This window comes from Paralichthys olivaceus, chromosome 13 (genome assembly GCF_024713975.1).
Source record: "Paralichthys olivaceus isolate ysfri-2021 chromosome 13, ASM2471397v2, whole genome shotgun sequence".
Lineage (NCBI taxonomy): Eukaryota > Metazoa > Chordata > Actinopteri > Pleuronectiformes > Paralichthyidae > Paralichthys > Paralichthys olivaceus.
Window position 1 is genome coordinate 13,025,523 of NC_091105.1, and position 20,261 is coordinate 13,045,783.

A 20,261-nucleotide genomic window follows, 5' to 3' on the forward strand; every position below is an offset into this window, starting at 1 on the left:
CCAAAAGTGTTGTCAGGTCATCTTGATCAATCCCTGGTGACTGGTTGGAGGATAGGTCATAAACACTGCCTCCTCCACATTAGTGGATGGGACATGGAATGGACAAAACAAAAAAGTCATGGCAAATATTCTTTTCTCAAAGCTGGATTATGTCATTTTAGGTAACTCTTATCACATAGATCTACAGTTTGAAGCCAGACTCAACAAAAACAACAGCACACACAACAAGCCAATCATGTAGCCTTCATGGAGCTGCTGAGCCAATCAAAAGAGCGTTTCTCTCTGTCCGAGGTCACCATCATGTTTCTCCATGTGTGAAGCATGTCCCAATATACAAACCTTTCAATAATATACGTATGTTGAAGCAGGGGACCAACGGCTCAAAAAACTGCAGTATTTTTTTTCAGCATCTTGCCTTTGTTTTATAATCAGAAATTAAAAAGTTTATGTGGGACAGGGCGCCTCACGTGACCTGCATTACCGACTGCAGCCACAGCACCACACCGTGGCGCAGCTACAGCGCAAAACCCCGCGGCAACGCGAGAACGTCCTGAGTTGACTGCGCCTGCGCAGATGTTGCTCCGCGCCTGCAGCCGCTGCAGCTCTCGGTGCTTCTTCTCCTGCCACAGCTGCATGACGTCTGCTCACCGCGGAGCCGAGATCAACTGCCTTTTCCCCGGAGAGTTGATGCCTCTGCATGGACAGATGTACGCGGAGCCATTGCTTCTCCTCCCGCTCAGCCCTTGTGGCTCCGTCGTGAAGGATATCGCTCGGTCTCCTGTAGCTGGTGAGTCCGTGAAGATGTCAGCAGTTGTGTATTGTGCTCAAGCCGCTTCACAGGTCACGGTAACTAGCTCGCTAGCGTTGCTTATTCCTCCCTCCTTCCTCCGGCCTTCACCGGGAACCTGGTCGGCCACCCCCTCCTCCTGATTAGCTTTCACTCGCTTCCCCTGTAAGGTGTTTGCTTGCTGGGGTCAGACACCGGGCTAGCCGACGTGTGTTAGCGGAGTGAAGCTTGCGATATTAGCTTATTAAAACGGTACTGCGTGTGCATAGCGGAAGTGTTTATTGTTTAGTTAAGTAACATGACTATGTTTAGCTCATCACTAGCAAGCTAACACATTTAGATCCACAATGTCTACTGGTGGTGTCCCTTCCTTTTCTTCGCTGCTGTGCTGTGTTCACGTCCACCATGTGTTTTGGTGGCTCACTGATGCTCGTCTTCATTTGAACGTGAAGCGCGAATGAATCACGGTGTTTATTGTTTACTGATGAAAGTGCGAGCTGTGGTCACTTTCATACAACTGACCAAACAGCAGCTGCAGTATTGTATCATATGTGTCCTGTACAGTAAAGAGAGGGGTCCAATAATGCTCCAAAATGGCTGACATCTTTACTAGAGATAAAACTTAGAACAAACCGTCTTATGAGGGATCCAATCACTACATCCAGTGATTGATAGTGAACATTTCTATGTGGTACATGTGGAGTGGTCAATATAACAAGTAACCAGGCTAAGTGTTGTTTAATATCTAAATTATTTTATATAAAAATATCTGTGAGGTTAAGCAGAGGCTTTAAGAAACAATACAAGTGGAGAGATCCGAGTGCATCAGTGCACACCTGGTATTAAAAAGCATTACAATGAAAACAATCATTTGACTAATGTGGGGAAAAAATAGAAACATCAACATGTGGCGATCAGTGTTACTATTGCAGGGTTGGCCTTAAATAAATCAGTGTATGGGGAACATCAATAAGTGTGAAAAGAATTTGATGTATTTAGAAAATGTTTTGGGGTGTATTGTAGGCAGTCCCTCAAATGTAGCCCAGGTTACATTTGGGTTAACACAACCAAAGGAATGTGGTCATGCACATGCCAGACCACCTCCCTATGTGGCCTAAGTGATCAAATCTCAGAGTCCTATTCAACGCGTTTTGGGTGTGGTCACACGTGTACTTAAAGCCGTTCCCTTGCAATTAGATCACTCAGTACGTGTGTGTGCTTCTAATCTGAAATTGTAAAAAACATTTATGGTTGATCTTTTTCTAGATCAGAACTTCCCCTTGTTTTCAATGTAATTTTAAATTCTCATTCTTCCTGGATTTGGATGAGAAGAGAGGTTTTTTAGGCATTGTCGTGGGGCGGAATAGGAGTAATTTTGTGTTACTGGGATGAGACAGGAGTGAATTTAACGCTCCTGGAATTAAAGCAGGGCCATACTGGCTGAAATCCAATCAACAATGTTTTGTGGGAATGGGAAATATTTTATTTATGATTTAAAACTAATTAACAATTTTCTGTTTTCCTTTTGCATTCGTATCATGTTCGAAATGTGTTTCTCTTTAACAGTGAAATGAATGAGAAAAAATATTTCAGCATCTACAAGAATGTCATTAGAAAAAGTAGAGAGATTTTATTTTAATAAATATTTATGAATAACATGAAGATCGTTTTATTTTATTTACTAATGCCATTGTATGTGTGTGTGTGTTTACAGGAAACTGCCTCCCTTGACCACAACCCCAGGATCGCCTTGAACATTCAGCTCCCATGATGCTTGGCTTGCAGGGAAATACTTCGTCGTCCAAAGTGTACCGTTGTGTGGCCTGTTCAGCCACCTTCAATGGACTAGCCTCCTTGTTGGTGCATCAGGCAACCCATGCAAATACACTGCCCAAGGTCTCTGGTGCCCCTCAGCAGCCTGTCATCAGCCCGCATGAAACACTGTTCTCAAGTATGGACTCATCCAGTGAGCGGGCTGGTCCAACACCACTCTTGCCTGAGAGCCCTTCACCATCTTTTTATATTTGCGATTGTGGAGAGGAGTTTCTGGACTTCAGTTTAATGTTGGAGCACAAGCGTTCACATGTCTCTCAAATTCAGCTTCTGGATAACAATATGGGTGTCCCGAGTAGAACAGATTGCGATCAAGGTTTTCCAAACCAGCGTGTGTCATTCAGTTCAACTCTAACCCAGCCATGTTTGGGCCTTGATTTCCCCTCTACCTCAAGGTCCCCACCTGTCGAACTGCCCACATTACAAGACCATAAAACAGATGTTAGTCTGGGGGATGGCATTGCAACCGTAACCCCTTCTAAAGCCCAGTGTACACCCCCTCAAGATGACTGTGAGAAACAACTTGACAACATGTCAGCCACAGAGGAGGAGATACCAGAGACTAAGGATGTGCATTTCCAAGACAACACAAACTCTGTTCTTGACAGCACAAAGGGTCAGAGCTTACCCAAAAATAACACCCTAATGAAATTGCTTGCATCAGCGTACATGAACCGCTTAACACCTAGTCAGTCTCAGAATAACAATGATCACACAGTTACCCCCAAACAAGAAGTTGTCCCTGTTGATATAACACCAGGAGCAAAAACTGTGCCCTCAATCAATGATCTCTCTATTGCACAGTTGAGGCGACTGCTTGCAAAACCTGGTATGAAGACAAAAGCTCCACCCATTAGCAGAATTCTTGAGTCCAGTAAGAAGAGGGTTGTCTCTCTGACTAAGACTTTCTCACCTGTCGTGGTTCTAGAAACACGGCAAAAACTGATGGATCCTGTGGGTAATGGCACATATGGGATATATCAATGTGGCCGCTGTCGCAGGGTCTTTCAAAACTTGGACAGACTGACAGAGCATCATTTGTTGCACAAAAAAGAGAGGATTAAGTGTTGTCGTCGCTGCAAACAGCTGATCATTGGGCGGCCACCTTTACCTGACAATCATGTTTGCCCTCAGTTGGGAAACAAGAACATACAATCCTTAAGTTCTTTTAAAAGCAAGTTTCCATTTGCTCAAAAAATAGTTCCATTCCATAGGCTCAACAACACAAAAAAGGTTTTCTTTTGTCCTCTGTGCAAGCACAGCTATGCACGGAGGTGGAACCTTAAAATGCACAAATGTCAGGGGTCAGCTGTGTCTCAGCAAGTCAATCCCCCCACTCAGAAATTGCTAATATTGAGATCAAACAGTACACCCAAAACAGATACAGAGGATAAAGCTGGATCTCAGGTTTTCAAGAGTATTGCTGTGGGCACAGAAGTTAATGGTCGTATCAAGGTAGAATTGGCTTCTCCTAATTCCAACCAGACTGCAGTCTCACAGTTTGCCTGGACTCATCCAGCAAAACGCTTTTCACCATTTTCCCCCAAGCCTCCAGTGATGGAGCAGCACAAAGACACCTCTCTGTGTGGGACTTCACTCCAGCAAGAAGAAGAAAATAGCTGGGATGCAGCAGCAGTTGACAGTGATGACGGTAGTAAAGGGCAGTGGACGGTGCCCTTGGATGATGAAATGGAGATGCTCAATACAGCAGTAAAAGCTGGTGATGACAGAGAGGTAAACACATCTGTATCAGTCAAACAGGCAGAGGCAACACCAGCCAGCCTGCGCTTTTTTGTCAGAGAGGGTGTTAAACGTTACCCATGCAACAGATGTCAGAAAACCTACAGCCGGGCATCTACTTTGAGGCGCCATCTACGACTATGTGGGTTCAGGCCACGTGGACTCGGGGCTGTAGCCCAGGGTGGCAGTCAAGGTCCCATTCCGCTAAATGCAAACAGTACAAAACCGATGTTTTCTTGTTGTGTCTGTGGGAAGAACTTTAACCGCAAAGACAACATGATGGTACACAGTAGGAAATGCCAGTTGCAAAGACCAGTGCCTGATGTGGACAGAGGAATTGTGCTGCAGCAGAAGCAGAGTTTGCCAGGCAGTGCCACAGATTGTCAAACACAGGATACTGATGGAGGCAACTGGGGCTTCATGTCACTCCCCTCTGTACTTCCAAGGAGGGTGACATGTGAGTGTGGGGTTGGATTTACATCTCCAAGGCTTCTCCTGGAGCATCTGCAAAAACATGCCCAGGAATCCTACACATGTCCAACTTGTGGAGAGACTGTTAATTCTTGGGCAGACTATGAAGTTCATTTGCAGATTCATATGCATCCTCATCATCAGCTGCTGAAGGGATTGCAACCGCAAAGATCACAGCCTCTGTTACTTCGATTCCAGCAGCAGCCTCCTCCCCAGCAGCCTCCTCCTCAGCCTCCACAGAAGCAGCTTCCAAACCCCCCCAAAAAGCAGAGGATTGGATGCACACGATGCGGCAACACTTTCGCCACTCGCTGTTCCCTTCGAAGGCACGTTTCATGGAACCGCTGCAAAGGTGCACGCGTGCCAAGTCTACCCACAAATCCACCAAAAGCCCATCACTGTTCCCACTGCAACTCTGACTTCCCGAACACCATCAGTCTTATATTTCACCAGAGGAGCGGGGCTTGCAAGCCTGCCATAAAGCCTGTGCGTTGCCCTGTTTGTCTCCGCTGGTTTAGTACAGTGGACGGTTTGCAGAAGCACCTGCTCACTCACAAACAGTCTGAATCCTTTAGCTGCGACATTTGTCAGGGTACATACCCAAACCTTAAATCACTTAAAAACCATCGCCGGAGGGTTCATCGTATCATGGCTGGAGACACTACGCTTCAAACACAAGAACAGTTGACATCGTAATGTCATTGATTTAATGTCTAACATGGGAGTGGTGCTTTAAGAACAAAGCTCATCTCTTAGTTTAGTATTATTATCTTCTAATATGTTTTCTCCATATTTGCCGATTGGAATTTTCTTGTTTTTACTTTCCAGGAGATATTTTACAGGTGCGTATGTTGATGTTTTTTTAAGCAACTCTTGTGGGATAGTAGCTTGCCACTGTAAAAATAAAAGCTTTGATATATTGTAAATTTCAGTTAATCCCTATAACACATAGTGTCATTAGCCTGTAAATGTTAGAGCATTTGTTATTCAAAATTTTATCACAGAGGTTGTGATGTAGCTTGTGATTGTACCTGGTGTTAATAAACATGCCAGTGTGTGAACTGTGTACATTACATCTTTTTGTGTCATATGGGATCATTTATCTTCTCCAAAAGCCTTAAGGCAGAAAGTAAAGGGTCAACAGAGGAAAATGTTTTTATACATTGCATGTGGTGCTTGCTTTTATATGAAAGTAACTTTTGGATCTTGAATCTTTTTATCGATATCTAAGCTTCATGTCTGCGTTTTTCTCACTCTATTTTATTTTTCTGATTAGAATTATTCAAATTCCCATCAGCCTGGCTTTGTAACTTAATAGAAATGTATCTGCCACCTTGTCAAGTTTTAGACTTATTATGATAAAGCAATCAAAATGAACAAAACCAAGTTCATGACTAATGCAGTTACTTAGAGTTCTAACCTGCTAGACACAGGTCAAAGGTGAAAGGCTAGAGTACACATAGCTTTGCTGTTTGTAGTAATGCTGCAACATGCAGGTGAAAAATTTGAGAGCCTGACTGACAAATGTTATCATGGAATCTCGTTGTGTCACTAGTCTCTACAGAGTAAATGTAAGGTTCAGGAACACTTTAAATGGCTCAGAATATTTCAGGAATTTAGGCAGGCGTAAGGTGTGTGTTATTGTGTAATTTAAATTTAATATAGCACATCAAATATGATGAGCAAAATGATAGTGGCTCCTGCTAGGTTATCTGTATTTGTGGCTGTGTCTTGAGGGAGTTCCTGTGTCAAAATTCTGCATTATGAAATGTTTGTGTCACATATTTGCGCTATTTCCACACAGCAAGTGAGGTGAGTAAGAATTCCACCATAACACTGCACAGCAAGTTTGAGGAAAAGGGTTTAATTGCTGCCCCTTGCATGTGAACATTGTCATTCAGATATAAGTAAATTTAGGCCATTAAACTTAAGAGTGGGACACAATTTGACCTTGCACACAAGTTTGTGGGGGATTTTAAGTAAGTGTATTGATGTGTAAAATATTTAAAACTGAATTCAACATGTTTTAGACACTGTGTGTCAGTACCAGAGCGTAATACTTATCACACTCTTCTCCAGTGTGCCTGAAACAAAGGTGTGCAACCATAAAACTGAAAAAACACTAAATGCTCTGTTTAGGTACTGGGGTCTGACTGACACTAACCATTTATATAATGATGGAGGGCTTAAAAATTATCCCAGTGTGCAGAAGATAAATTACAGTAGAAAATTAGAAATGCTGACTTGTTTGCACATTTCTCGAAGTAGATAGAGACATTTACTTGAATTAAATCAAATTTTGCATGATTAATCCTTTACACTAACAATTAATACTGAACTCCCAAGGCTTAGATAATTTAAAAAAAAATTCAAAATGTAAAACTGTTTGGGCCACAGCACCTGATCAGCAGACTGAGGTGGGACTGTCTCCAAGGACAAGAATAAACTGTCAGGTTAAACATAGAGAATCCTGAAGGTGCTGTAAAACATCTGTGTTTCCAGGGCAACTGAGGAAACTTCATCTGCTGAGCTGAAAGCCTGAACAGGCATGAGTAAGTTGGTATGTTGTTTCCCCAGTCAAGACTGAAGTGTCCTTGCTGGACAATAAAACATCCATATACTGTATATCACAATATAATTTTCTTAAGCAAGAACATTATAACAACATTCAATGTATGTTGATGTAATGCACAATGTATGCTGTAAGCATAGCGAGGGGCTATAACACATAATAGAGCTTCCTCAGATTTGTAAAATGTTTTTAAGTGACTTGTCATCCTCTGCTCTTATAAGAGTTTAAACCCACTGCCTTCGATCAGAAACTAAAATCAGCCTGTAAACCTAAAAGAAATAATAATGTGACATTCATCACTGATACAAACAAAATTCAAATTCACTCAATGTAACTGCACCTAATAATATTCGAGGTGAACTGACACCTCCTGTCGGTAGGTGTCAGTGTCGCGCAGCAAGCCCGTGACGTTTCACTAGAAGTGCGCCATCCGTAGAAGAGGAGTTAGGAGTTTCCGTTTTTCAGGCCTTCAGTATTTTGCTGTGGCTAATGGGCTAGCTACCGCTACTCGAGCTAAACGCCGGCGTTCTGGCCCGATTCGGAACATCTCACAAAGCGACCATGGACAAGCTGTTTGCGGTTTGCTGCGGGGACACACCAGACTATTGATTCGGCTCCAATTTGGTTTCCCTGTGAAAGTAAGCAATTGGTATTGTCCATGAGCTAGTCGAGGCTAACGTTAGCATCGTAGGCTTGTAGCTTAGCAAGGCAAGCGCGCGCTCAGCAATATAATAACAAATATATAGCCTGACGAGTTCATTTATTTTACAAATTTTAGGATGTATAGAAAATAATTATAACCATTCGACGTATACTAAGCACGCTGCGTATTTCGTTAGCTGTACAGTGTGTGGCGCCTGGTAGAGTTCATGGACTCCACTCAGAAGTTTGGACTTTTAAAAATTGCAATAAAGAGCAAATAACGAGGCTTAACACAACGATGCAATAAGTGATTGGGACAAATATGGTCTTAGCTTCGCATGCATGTAACTGTTTGTATCTGTTGGGTTAACTTGGTCCTCAGCGCCAGATTGTGTCCGCTACCAATATCGTGGGGTGTTCCTGAATTTAATATTTGGTGTAAATTCTTCTGTTTGCATTAAGTATACTTGTCTTTGCAGGAAGGGAGCTTCAGAGGACTGCACATCACCAGTGAACACATCCATGCCCAGCCTGGTCATGGAGAGACAGCGGCAAACAATGCAAAATATCCTGGAGGATGGATTAGGCAGGGATTTGATGGATGCCGGCCGGTTTTGCTTCAACTGTGAGCAGATATTTTCCGAACGGTTATCCCTAGAGCAACACATGTGTCCTGCTTCAACTCACATCTGCTCCTGTGGAACTGAGTTTACACGCTACGCAGACATGTTAGACCACAGCACGACACATGAACCAGGGCACCAAGTCCTTGACCACGAAACGATAAGAAAGCGCAGAATTGAGAAGCTCATAGCAGAGGAGGAGCAGCTGAAAAGATTACAGACCGGTGACGTTATCTGGGAGGCACCGAAATTGAACAGTGTGCCATCAAAATCATTGGCAGTGAAGCCCATGCCGCAGGTACCCATTCAATCAGCTCATAAGCCACAGGTTCCCATGCAGTCTGCACAGATTTCACAAGTGCCTCAGTTGTACCCCTCTGCCTCCCTTCCCCAAAATTCTGTCAGCTCTGCAGAGGGCGTGAAGAATGTTTTTGCAGGTACAGGTGCACCAACCGTGGATCTTTGGACACTTTACCAGCCAGTTGTTTTGCTTAAAACATCTCGTCAGTTTAACAAGATAATGCCGTACGGTTGTGGTAAATGTGGGCAGTGCTTTTCATCAAAAACTTCTCTTATATCCCACCACAGCTGTCACGTCACAGATAAGGTTTCAGGCTGTGTAGGATGTGGGCTGCTGCTCTCGAGCAAAAAAGTGGTGCCTCGCTTCCATGTCTGTAACTCACCCAACACTGCCACCAAATTCAGACTCATTACTGCGAGACCGCTGGGATTCAAGATGTCAATTAAAGCCAGTACAGAGGGTCAGAAACTGAGTGCCCAGGGACCACAGGCGTCTACCTCTTTACAGCTGAAAAAGCAGTATCCCAGTATAACCAATAAAGGCATCCGGAGACCTTTTGTCACTTCCAACCTGCAATTAAAACACCAGGATATCAGAAAATACCACAAAAGTGATCAAGGGCGTCATGTCACTCCGTCGCTGCAGTCAAGGATTTGGAGTCCTAGCACATCCAAACTTTACAACACTGTCTCCCTTCCATCTAAGAGTCAGAGTCCAAGTCTGAGTGCATCCAATAAAAACAGTCACTGGATTCCTAACTCCATGCAGTCGAAGATGCCCACAAACATTGCTTCAGCTGTATCGGGCAAACCTACGCAGATGTCCTCTGCATCAAATATATTCAAATGTCGAGTCTGTCATCTTCTTTTTGAATCTGCTCAGCTCCTTCAGAGGCACAAGTGTATCAGAGCACGAGAGTTTATGGCACAGCATGGCCCGGGTGGCAGACAGCAATACAAAATAAAGACAGTGACACCAGTGACAAGCCCAGTTCCCATTCAGATGAATGGTGAGAGAAGATTCCAGGTCCCAGCTGACGGTAACATGAAGAGAAACCAAGTTGTGGCTATTGGTCTGGACAGAGAGCAAGATGCAGTTCCTGTGAATAAGAAAACAGGAGTGGTTATGGATGATGATTGTTATATTGTTGAAAGTGGACCAAACAAACCTGCTGAGATGATTTACCAAGTAACCTCATCTGTTCCTATTAAAACTTGACAAAACTAGAGCGCTACACCCAGTTTGCATGTTAATTTTGGACCAAGTGCAGTAACATTGCAGCCACTACGATGAGCAGCATCCACTGGTTTAAGTTGATCACAAAGGAACACTCCCAAGTACTTTCAGAGATTTATAATTGTAGGATGCTTAGTGACAATAGACATGCATCTTAAGCTGGATTTCTCTCCTCAGTACAGAAACAGGATTAACTACAGACACAAGAGTCTGAAGTTGGTATCTCTATGGAAATTGAAAATGTACATCAACATTGCTCATTATTAAATGTTTGTGCATGGTTCATCCTTATTTGATGGGATAACCAGGCACTGCGCTTTGCAATTTATGTTTTTGTATGACCAGGTGTTGTGTTGTGTGACTGGAAACTGACCATGATACCTTATGTGGTCTTGTCAGTTTTGGGAAACTTCGAGAATACAATATATGTTGTATTAAACTGTATTTTTAAATTCAGCGTGTGTGTGTGTGTTTGGCTAGGAGAATGCAAAAATGCCTTATTATTTGTGAGATTATTCACATGATAACTTGACTGAATGTATAGTAACTTTAACCCAAGAGCTATGCAAACACTTACACTGATAATATATGTAATACAACAGAAAAGTCCAGTTTATGATGCATGACAAGCACAGTAAATGTAACACTCAAAAAATATTATGGTAGTTATAACAGATTATATGAAATCCTAAAAGGAAGCCATGATTGGAAATATATTGAGTCTGATCTGGTGGCAGAACAATAAATGGGGCAAATCGATTTGTTTGTCTTTTCACAAATGTATATTATATATTCTATATATTGTTATATATGATTCTGTTCTACAAATAGAAGAAGTACTGATCTAGACATTGAAACTTATTTTAGTCATTTACATAGAACTATGCATCAACTCTAATGATGTGGCTCCTCATCTGCCATGATTAGGTGCTATTATTTGTGCGTCCATCAGAGGGGGCCATTTAACAGTAGAAACCACGATGCTGAACGATGAGGTCGCTATGCATCGTGGAAGAGGAACGGCCACCCCTACCCTGCGTCTGATTGGTTGGTATAAGTTGCCTCGCTGGATGATTGGTTAAGGGTTAACAGGGTTAGCCAATCAGAGACAGGGTTCGGACCGGTCTTCGCCCACCTCTGCTTTAATTGGGAAATTTGTGCATGCGGCGTTCAAGTTTGTTTAAGTGCTTGTAATCGCCATAACTTGAGTAGAATCTTCTTCACTGCAGATAAGTAGGATGATGTTTTCTAACTCCACTTTGCACGATTGCATTTTAAACAGTGATAGACAAAATCATTTAAAGTCATTATAACGCATACCAAGGATGTTCTGTGTCATTTTGCCTCTTTCATTTATTTTTGGTTTATTGAAAACAAGGGTTACAAACATGAACCTTTAAGAAATATCAATGAATTCAAATTTCAACTTGTGCCGATGCAGTATTAGGAGGAACAAAACGATTATAATATATATAGTTAATTATAATGTCTGTGAATAAGTGTTTACTAAACACAATCGGGTTGTTTATTTAAAGAAATCATATCCAGAGGAGGTATCCTAATATATTTAGCCTGAAGCCAACTCTGACATGAAGACCACACTGGAAGAAAACACACTCCAAAGCCTCAATGTCCTTCTCAGAAAACGTGCATAAGTTACCCTTCCAATTAACTCTTTCATGTGGGAAATAATTAGTTGGATAAACATGACTTTAAATTTGAAATGTTTGCTTTCGTTTGAATCGGATGGAGCTGTTCTTTCCCCATTTCAATCACAGCTGCAGCGAAGCGGAAACTTCCCACAGCCCTCAAACACGCTCGCTGATCTCGGCGTGATATTCTCTTCTCTCTGCATCGAGTGTGGATGTCGACTGAGCCGCCGCCGCCGTTCGCCCTGAAAACAAGAGAGAGATCGGGGTTCACGCGAACAACTCCCCGGTCCATGCACGTCTGTTTCTTTTAAAGGAAAGCACCAAACAGCCACGTACCGACACAGCATACATGCGCTAACTTGAGCTAGCCAGTAGCTAGCCAGTGCAGCAGCGGTCAGTGCATGGCTACGCAGAGACCAGCAGCTCTGACTCTCCCTCACAGGCAAGCTCTCTGTTTACTTCCGCCCGTGTGCTCACCAGGGTTCAGGAAGAGCCCACGTATGTTTGAACTGTTCGTACAGACACACAGCAGCTGACTCTGTGGTTAACGGGATGTTCCGTGTGGCCTGTGGTGTTAAATAAGCGCCGCTAGCATCAGGCCCCACGTTAGATAGCGGCCACACTGATGTTATGGTGCTGGTAGATTTTAATTAGCACCGATGCTGTAGCTGTCGGATGAATGGTTTTTAAAATGTCCATCATGTGGCTTTGTTGTTTTCATGTTAATTTTTGCAATCAGACCCAAAAAGCTACGTTTTCCTGTGTGGGAGAAAATGAGATGAAGAATTACGCTACTGGAGATATAATAGACAGGATGATTTCAACCCAGTGTAGATTAGCTTTGCATTGTGTTTGTATTGTTCAGCACTGCTTAATGAGGGAACTTTCAAATGTGTGTGATCTGTAGTGGACAGAAGTCTTTTTTAAGTGCATGCACAACTAAAAGTTTCCCGGTTCATACCAGACAATCTCTCAGTCTATCATGTCAAATCTTATATTAAAGTTATGGGTCTAACTGCTTCATAAACTTCTTAACAGTGAAAGTGTAAGACTTGGGAGCTTAGTTTAATCTGATTCTCGGAGTGTGTGTATTTTTGTTCCCAACAATTGCTTACATTTTACTGGATTGGGTTTAAATTTGTCCAAGAAACCCTAAATTGAATGTTATTTTTCACAAGTTATTTAACAGTAATCGAATTACTTAAAACGAAAATATTTTACTCAAACTAGTTGCCACTCATTTTCTTGCACCCAAGTGTTGATTCAATGTTTAATATAGTTCTGCCACATCTGAGAGGTATTTATTTTTCTGCTTGTTAATTGATTTTTCGCAGATCATGCTTTCCCGGTTCAAACCCCGGGTCTTCTGTGAGGAGTTTGCATGTTCTCCCCGTGTCTGCGTGGGTTTTCGCCGGGTTCTCTGGCATCCTTCCACAGTCCTAACACATGCAGATTGGAGTTGGGTTGATTGTAGACTTTATATTGACCGTAGGTTTAAATGGTTGTTTGTCCCTATATGTTGACCCTGTGATGCACTGGTGACCTTTCCAGGGTATAGTCTGCCCCTTGCTCAATGTCAGCTGGGATTGGCTCTAACCTCCCATCAACCCTCAAAGGATGAGTTCTATAGATAATGGATGGATGATGAAAAGATCTTACTGATATTTTGACTGAATATTTTCCAAAAAGGATTCTTTTTATTTACGGGAGTAAGAGTTTATTGTAATTTTTCTCTCCATCATTATTTAATTAATATTGTCATATTATAGTCAGTGGTTTTATTTCACCTGTAGATATTTATTTTGTATTGACTTCAAGGTTTTCTGTCTCTGTGTGATATCTATTGAACTTGGGTTTTATTGAGCTCAGGAAATGTGCAGGTTACAGCCTGTGATGGTTCAGTTTGTTGGATTGCTTCATAAGTCTGTCTCGTGATTGGCTGAGTTGCGAACTGACCAGGAACTAGTGAAGTGGAGAATTGGATGTTCTGACTTGACAGATATGCCACAATTTGCTTGCATCACCAGAGGAATATAGCTTTATAGCTTTCTTCACAAACAGTGCTGCAATCCCTGCAACTTGCATCCCAACAGCAAACTGTGTCCCTTGCTGAGGATCATAAATACAGAGGATCTTACAGCACGCACAGGGCAGTCCATCAGGCCTGGACAGAAGTTGTGTCCCTTCACTGTTGGAACAGAAACTGATGTACAGTAGATTCACAGACAACTAACATCTGCAGAAACCCTTTTTTCAGTTATCTGCCCAGACCTGTTTCAGGTGGGATTAGCCCAGACTTGCTTTACTGTTTTCTAATGCAAGTAGCTGCCAACGTCAAAATTTAGTTCAGCAAAGTTGCAAATCGTGAAAAAATATCTACGTGTTAAGCCAGAAAACTAAGATTAATCCTTTGTCTGTACACATGAAGAATAAACCAAGCCGTTAAAAAATGTAACCAATCCCAATGGTAAACAGGATCAAAATAGAAAACCTTGTACAGATATTTATCAATGAAAATAAACCACTCAAAGGAACATTACAGGCTTTGATATTTAGGAACTAGCTTTTAAAAAATTATAAAGTTCTTATATAACATGTTTCATTTTCTTAAATATCTGCAAGGAAAATGAAAACTTGATCAAAAGAAAAGAAAAGAATCCTTGGGAAAATAAACAGTCATCATATCTTAAGAAGGGGGGTTTCCAGCTCTGAGGCTATATTAAGCTAGATCTGTGTTTTTTAGCAGGACTCAACAAAATTTGGTTGCAAGAAAGTGTAAACAAGCAGAGAAATTAATGTAAGATTAAGAAATCATCTCTAATTTTTGCAAAAATTTGTAGTCTCAAAAAGCACCAGGAAGAAGTTATAAACTGGTCCAGTGATTGTTTACATCAGGCCTCTGTCTGGTTCAGGTTGGAATCATGCTTCACTATGTGGACACCTGTACTTTAATCATTGGCTTGAATAGGTCATCGGGCAAATTAACTCCCCGCCTCACACCTCTCTGTTAACGTGACCAGTGGGCAGAGCAAGCAGTGTTTTCACAGCTGTGATATTTCCGGCTGTTATTTATTTGCGGTTAAGTGCAGACCGTGTGAGGTGATATCATTTTGCTGTAGGAATACATGTCGCTGTCTTTTGCATTACAGCCTTCTTGTCACTTCAATCCACAGACGTTTGACATGGGGAGTAAAATGTCCTTCAGCAGAGGAAGCAGTGACCAAAATACCGTCTCTGACCTAACTTCTGTGACACCTCATCCTCGCAGTTCCATTCATGCTCCTTCGGACTGCAAGCAGGTAGCTAGAGCGAAAAAGAAACAAGCATATCACCCCAAAAGTTCTCTCTCTGTTAAAGGATGAATCTTCTGCATTTAAAACGTGAAGGATCTTGTGTTTGTGCAGGTCCTCTGGCATTTAAAGGCTTTACATACGTTTCAATGCAGATTCATTGATGTTTGATGGCTTATGTTTTGACGGACGTATAGTTATTTGCATGATCATTTTTTATTACACAGTATATGTATAGTTTTAAAAGATGGGATTTTTTTCTCAATTTGGGATCTAAATTTGTATCACTCCTTTTATTAGCATGAATGATCATATTGTGTGTTTTTATATTTATATATATATATTCTAAGATACATAACAACAATACCATTTCTACATTTGTGTGTTTTTCTTCCACAGATACCTGAGGATAAGAGATGCAGTGATGAAGACCTGGACTCCAGTTGGAGAGAGGAAATGAAGGCGACAGAACCGAGTCAAACTGCCCCTGAGTCCCACTCATCATGGACTCTGGAGTCTGATGGCCATGTTAACTCTGAAACAGGCGTCGGAACTAATAGTCAGCAGAGTGAGCACATGTCATCACAGGTAGGGATGGACGCAATGCCTCCTGCGATCGTGTGCAGCTCAACAACAGACAGTCACAGACAGACTTTGGATGTCTGCAAAAAACGCAGGCGCACTCGTAAAAGAAAATCGCGGTTGACTGCGGCAGACAGAAACAATCCACATACAGCTGGTGTTGATGCAGTTCAGCACAAGGAGATCAGCACCACCAGACGTTTGCCAGCATGTTTAGAAAACCACAACAGTGGTGATGTGCCTCAAACTGTAGACGATCCTTTAATCAATAATTCTGCTCCTCATACTGTCTCTGATGGTAAAGTAGAAGACGGTGTGCCTGCGTTGACAAAGAGAAGAGGGCGGCCAAAAAGAGCACAAATCTCAGCTTTTAAAGACATCCATACTGAGGCAGCCGATGCCAGTACCCCTGCTGCTTCCGCTCATGTCAGCAACATTAACGGTCCTGCAAGGAGGCTGAGGAGTAGAGGAGAGAGGAATGAACACACTGCTTCTGATAACAAGCAAACCGAGTTGTCTCCTCCTGAAAGTAGTAATGCATCAAATTTACAAGCTGTTAAAAGAAGAAGGAGTAAACTGGCTGATCAGCAGGTTCCAGCTAAAGTGTCCAGACTGGAGGATTCCCAGGAGGTCCCTGCAGTGTTGAGCAAGTTCATAGGCTGTGGGGGGAGAGTGGAGACAGATAAGCAGGTGGAACTAAACACCGACAAACAAGAGACTGAAGCAGACAGACGGGAACATCAGTGCTCCCCGCAGTCAAGAACAGGAGAGCAACAGACAGAGCTCAAAGAAGTTGCAGTACCACAAAGGAGACTGCGTTCCCAGGCAGCAGCTGAGTCTGAAGTTGTTCCCTCAAAGCATCTAAACAGTCTAAATCTGGCAAGTCTTTCTCTAAGTGATGAACCTAAGATTAAACAGTCAGTGGGCATCACTGACAGCGAGAAGTCTCACTCACAAAGCAGACCTGACTTTCCAAGAGACACAAACATGCAGAGTACAGAGCTGTCCGTCAGTGACGTTGGATTGTCTACCGAAGAAACACCCAAACTTGCTGGCAGCAGCCCTGCTGTGAAAACTGAGAATATAGAGGCGGAGCTGGATCATTTAAATCTTATGTCAGAGTCAAACACTCCTAAATCTCCACAACACAGTGCCAACACCACCCCTAAATCTAAGGGTCCGAACAGTCAGAGAAACACTTTAAGGCGCAAGAGAGGCGGCAAGAGGAGGAGGAGAGTTAGTAATGTGTTGATAAAGAGCGAGCAACTTGTTGAGGGCCTGGAAGGCAGCACCGACACCCAAGTCACAGCAGACTGTGCAGACGTGGATAAGGAGGCCAAGTTAGAGGATGACGCAAATGTCATCTACATTAAAAGAGGAGGTAAAACTCTGATGAAATGTGGCTACTGTGGTCGTGTATTTAAATTTCAGTCCCAGTTCGTCATCCATCAACGGATTCACACGGGAGAGAGGCCGTTCAAGTGTCCCGAGTGTGGCAAAGGTTTTACCAAAAATTCCAACTTAAATCTGCATCTCAAGACCCACAGAAAGAGCAACATTTATCAAAAATGCCCATTTTGCAAGATCAAATTCTCTTGCTCTGAGTACACTTCTCATATGGAGATGCACGCACAAGAGCTGGCCAAGGAATCCGAGAATGACAAATCCGCAAAACAGAGTGGAGGGGTCGACAATGAATATAGTCTGGCACCTCAGACACCAGTTTCCTCGGGAAAGAAACAACGGAAAGTGTGTCAGTACTGTGGTAAAACGTTCCCCTTTCAGTCCGCGCTTGTAAGACATGTGCGTGTCCACACAGGGGAGAAGCCTTATAAGTGTGATATATGTGGCAAAGCTTTCGGTCAGGCTTATTTCCTCCGCGTTCACGAGCTCACGCACTGGTCTGTGAAGCGCTATAACTGCACGCTTTGTGAAAAATCATTCACTCATTACAGCAATGCAAAAAATCACACGTGTAGACCCACGGGAGGCAACAACTCAGAACCCAACCGACGCACAAGGCCTTCACTAACATACACGTGCCACATCTGCAAGAATGTTTTTGACCACTTGCAGGAGTTCAACAGTCACATGAAAGCCCACACTGGTGCCAAGCTTTACCGCTGCTTGTTCTGTGACAAGCTGTTTGGCGTAATGTCTGAATTTAACACCCATCGCAACCAGTGCAGAGAGAGAAACGCCTCCAGCTCTGCTATAAAGGAGGAAGACATGTCGTTGATACAGTACACAGTGCCTGCTCTGAGGTGTTCGTCAGCACACTACTCAGCTTCTCCCATCGTAGCTGCAAACTGCGAAACACAGAAAAAACCACCACAGATGATCAACAAGAAACGCATCGCTAACCGAAAGAAACCGTTCCAGTCAGTCGTACCGGCCCACCAGCTCTCACATCTCGTGTCCAAGTTAAACAAACTAGATAACAGATCCGATCCCAGGAAATATCTGTGTCCGAGCTGCGGGCGACAGTTCAGACACATGGGCAGACTCCGAGCCCACATGCTCACGCACGCCCCGGGTCAGAGTTACACTTGCACCTGCTGCGGTAAGACGCTACAGAACTGGAGAAAACTGTGGCGTCACCAGAGAATCCACAGACAGAGACACGGTCGCTTCACTTGTCCTCAGTGCGGGCGCGGTTTTCGGTTTGCAGAGCCTTACAAGAAACACATGAGCGAGCACCAAGAGTTCCAGTGGGTTCAGTTCAGGCCTAAGAAAGTGTTTCTGCCTTATCAATGTGAGCAATGCAGGTGCAGCTTTAAGACTCTAGACTTGCTGTTCGGTCACCAGCTCTGCCACTCAGCAACGCAAGACACGCACAAGGACGCTGCTTTTGATGTATACGATTTATCAGATGATCTTAGTACGCAAGGAAACAAGAAAACGTTTACCCCTTCCACTAATAACCATATTGCATTGGTACATGAACTTGAAGAAAGCATTTCTCCTCTGAGAACCTCCAAACATCCAGATCCACTTCCTCCAGAGTCACATACAGTGCCCGTGATTTCTCTTGTCGAAAATCAGGGGGTTGTTTCTGGTAAAACGTCCCTGTGCCCCAGCACCGCACACTCAATCCAAGACAGAGGAACAAGCCATGACAGAGAAGATGGAAATTCACTTGGAAAACCCATTACACCTTTGAGAACTGTGAAAAGATGCACGACCCAAAATGCCAGCAAATCAAATGATGGGACTTCTGATGGCATTCAGTGCGCTGTGTGTGGTAATGCCTATCCTGCCATTTCAGACCTTTATCAGCACTATTTACAGCATGCTAGAGGCCAGGTGTAAGAACATGAACACAAAGATACAATTCCTCTTTCTATTTGTTCAGACAGGGACCATACAGTGGGAAAAATAAAAACATTACATACCTGGAAATTACTGAGTGTGCAAAATATTGGGAGGAGTAGATGCAAATACTTTAATTAAGCGCATGCAATGTGATTTACAAAGCCTGTAAAACATTGCTGTCATTGTGACTGCATCTACATTAAGGGTCTGATCTTCTAAGATCCCAAATAAAGATAAACAACATGTTTGTTTGCCTCTTACACTAACACCTCCAATTCCATGGCATTACATTTCGTACTTAATATTTTAGTAGATCAACCTCAGAAAGCCTACCAACCAAAGTGCAATCTGTCATAATGCACACGCAATTCAGCGCTGAATCAGGCCCTTAATGTCAAAAAGAATGCAACTACATTTATATGTTCATTGGGAAACTTGACACTAAAGCCACTACGCTTTGTTTTTTCTTTTGGTTTGCTTTTTCTTTGAAAGAAGCACTCCTGCTTAATAACAATACATTTCAACAGGTTATATTTGTGAATGGTTGAACATAAAATATCAGAAAGCAAATAACTGAAACATTTTGAATTTGTGTATTATCTTGTTGCTCTTAATCCTTGTGCCAACTTTTTTATTTTCACTGTCAACTCAGCTGATCAGATTTAAGACTGAATTTATAAACTCTGTTTATAGAGTTTTCTTGAGTTTAAAGTAGTTGTAACTATAAAATCAAGTTTTTCTCATCGAGTCACTCAAAATTATGAGCAATTCAGTGAATGATTCATATAATTTCAAATTCATTTCATTTTAATTTGTCTGTTGGCATTTATCGTGCGCATGTTTGTCAAAGAGTTTGTGCTGCTGTGGATTTGTGATGTGATGGCTGGAAGCATGTGATGCTAAATTTCTTTTAGACATTCCACACCTTCAGCACCACGTTCTGTCAAACAGCCATTGTTCACTACGGTTTTTTCATGCTTCAATGTCAGGCGTAATTATTTTGAAACCATAATAAAATGATCTCCTACATGGATACCCTGATCTGTTGTAAATAGCTTAATCTACAGTTTGTCTTCAAAACAATAAAGGTCACTTTTGTATTACTTTGTGATTGTGTTATTTGTAGGCAATATTGTGTCACCACCAAGTGAAACACCTTTGCTCCACATGAGATGCTGCTGCTGCAGTCCTGAAATCTCTAGTATTAAAATTATGCA

General features: G+C 42.6%; 2 protein-coding genes and 1 long non-coding RNA gene across 5 annotated transcripts; all 3 read left to right on the forward strand.

Moving 5' to 3' along the window:
- Positions 1-561: 561 nt before the first annotated feature.
- Positions 562-5,892, forward strand: LOC109633093 (uncharacterized). Its single transcript, XR_011245837.1, has 2 exons — positions 562-787; positions 2,502-5,892. It is a non-coding gene; the product is annotated as an uncharacterized lncRNA (long non-coding RNA).
- A 1,928-nt stretch (positions 5,893-7,820) lies between these two features.
- LOC109633098 (uncharacterized) lies at positions 7,821-10,661 on the forward strand. The gene is made up of 2 exons (XM_020092697.2): positions 7,821-8,041; positions 8,525-10,661. Exon 2 carries the CDS (start codon positions 8,568-8,570, stop codon positions 10,185-10,187), a length of 1,620 nt encoding a protein of 539 aa, XP_019948256.2. The 5' UTR covers positions 7,821-8,041; positions 8,525-8,567; the 3' UTR covers positions 10,188-10,661.
- Positions 10,662-11,377: 716 nt separating this feature from the next.
- On the forward strand, positions 11,378-20,147 carry LOC109633092 (zinc finger protein 62 homolog). Of its 3 annotated transcripts, XM_020092688.2 has the most exons (4): positions 11,378-12,299; positions 13,192-13,345; positions 15,031-15,156; positions 15,547-20,147. In XM_020092688.2, exons 2-4 carry the CDS (start codon positions 13,304-13,306, stop codon positions 19,039-19,041), a joined length of 3,663 nt encoding a protein of 1,220 aa, XP_019948247.2. In that variant the 5' UTR covers positions 11,378-12,299; positions 13,192-13,303; the 3' UTR covers positions 19,042-20,147. The 3 variants fall into 3 exon arrangements, with proteins under 3 accessions (XP_019948247.2, XP_019948248.2, XP_069393006.1); XM_020092689.2 differs by lacking the exon at positions 13,192-13,345 and having other exon boundaries at positions 11,984-12,299; XM_069536905.1 differs by lacking the exons at positions 13,192-13,345; positions 15,031-15,156 and having other exon boundaries at positions 12,163-12,299.
- The last annotated feature ends 114 nt before the right edge of the window (positions 20,148-20,261 follow it).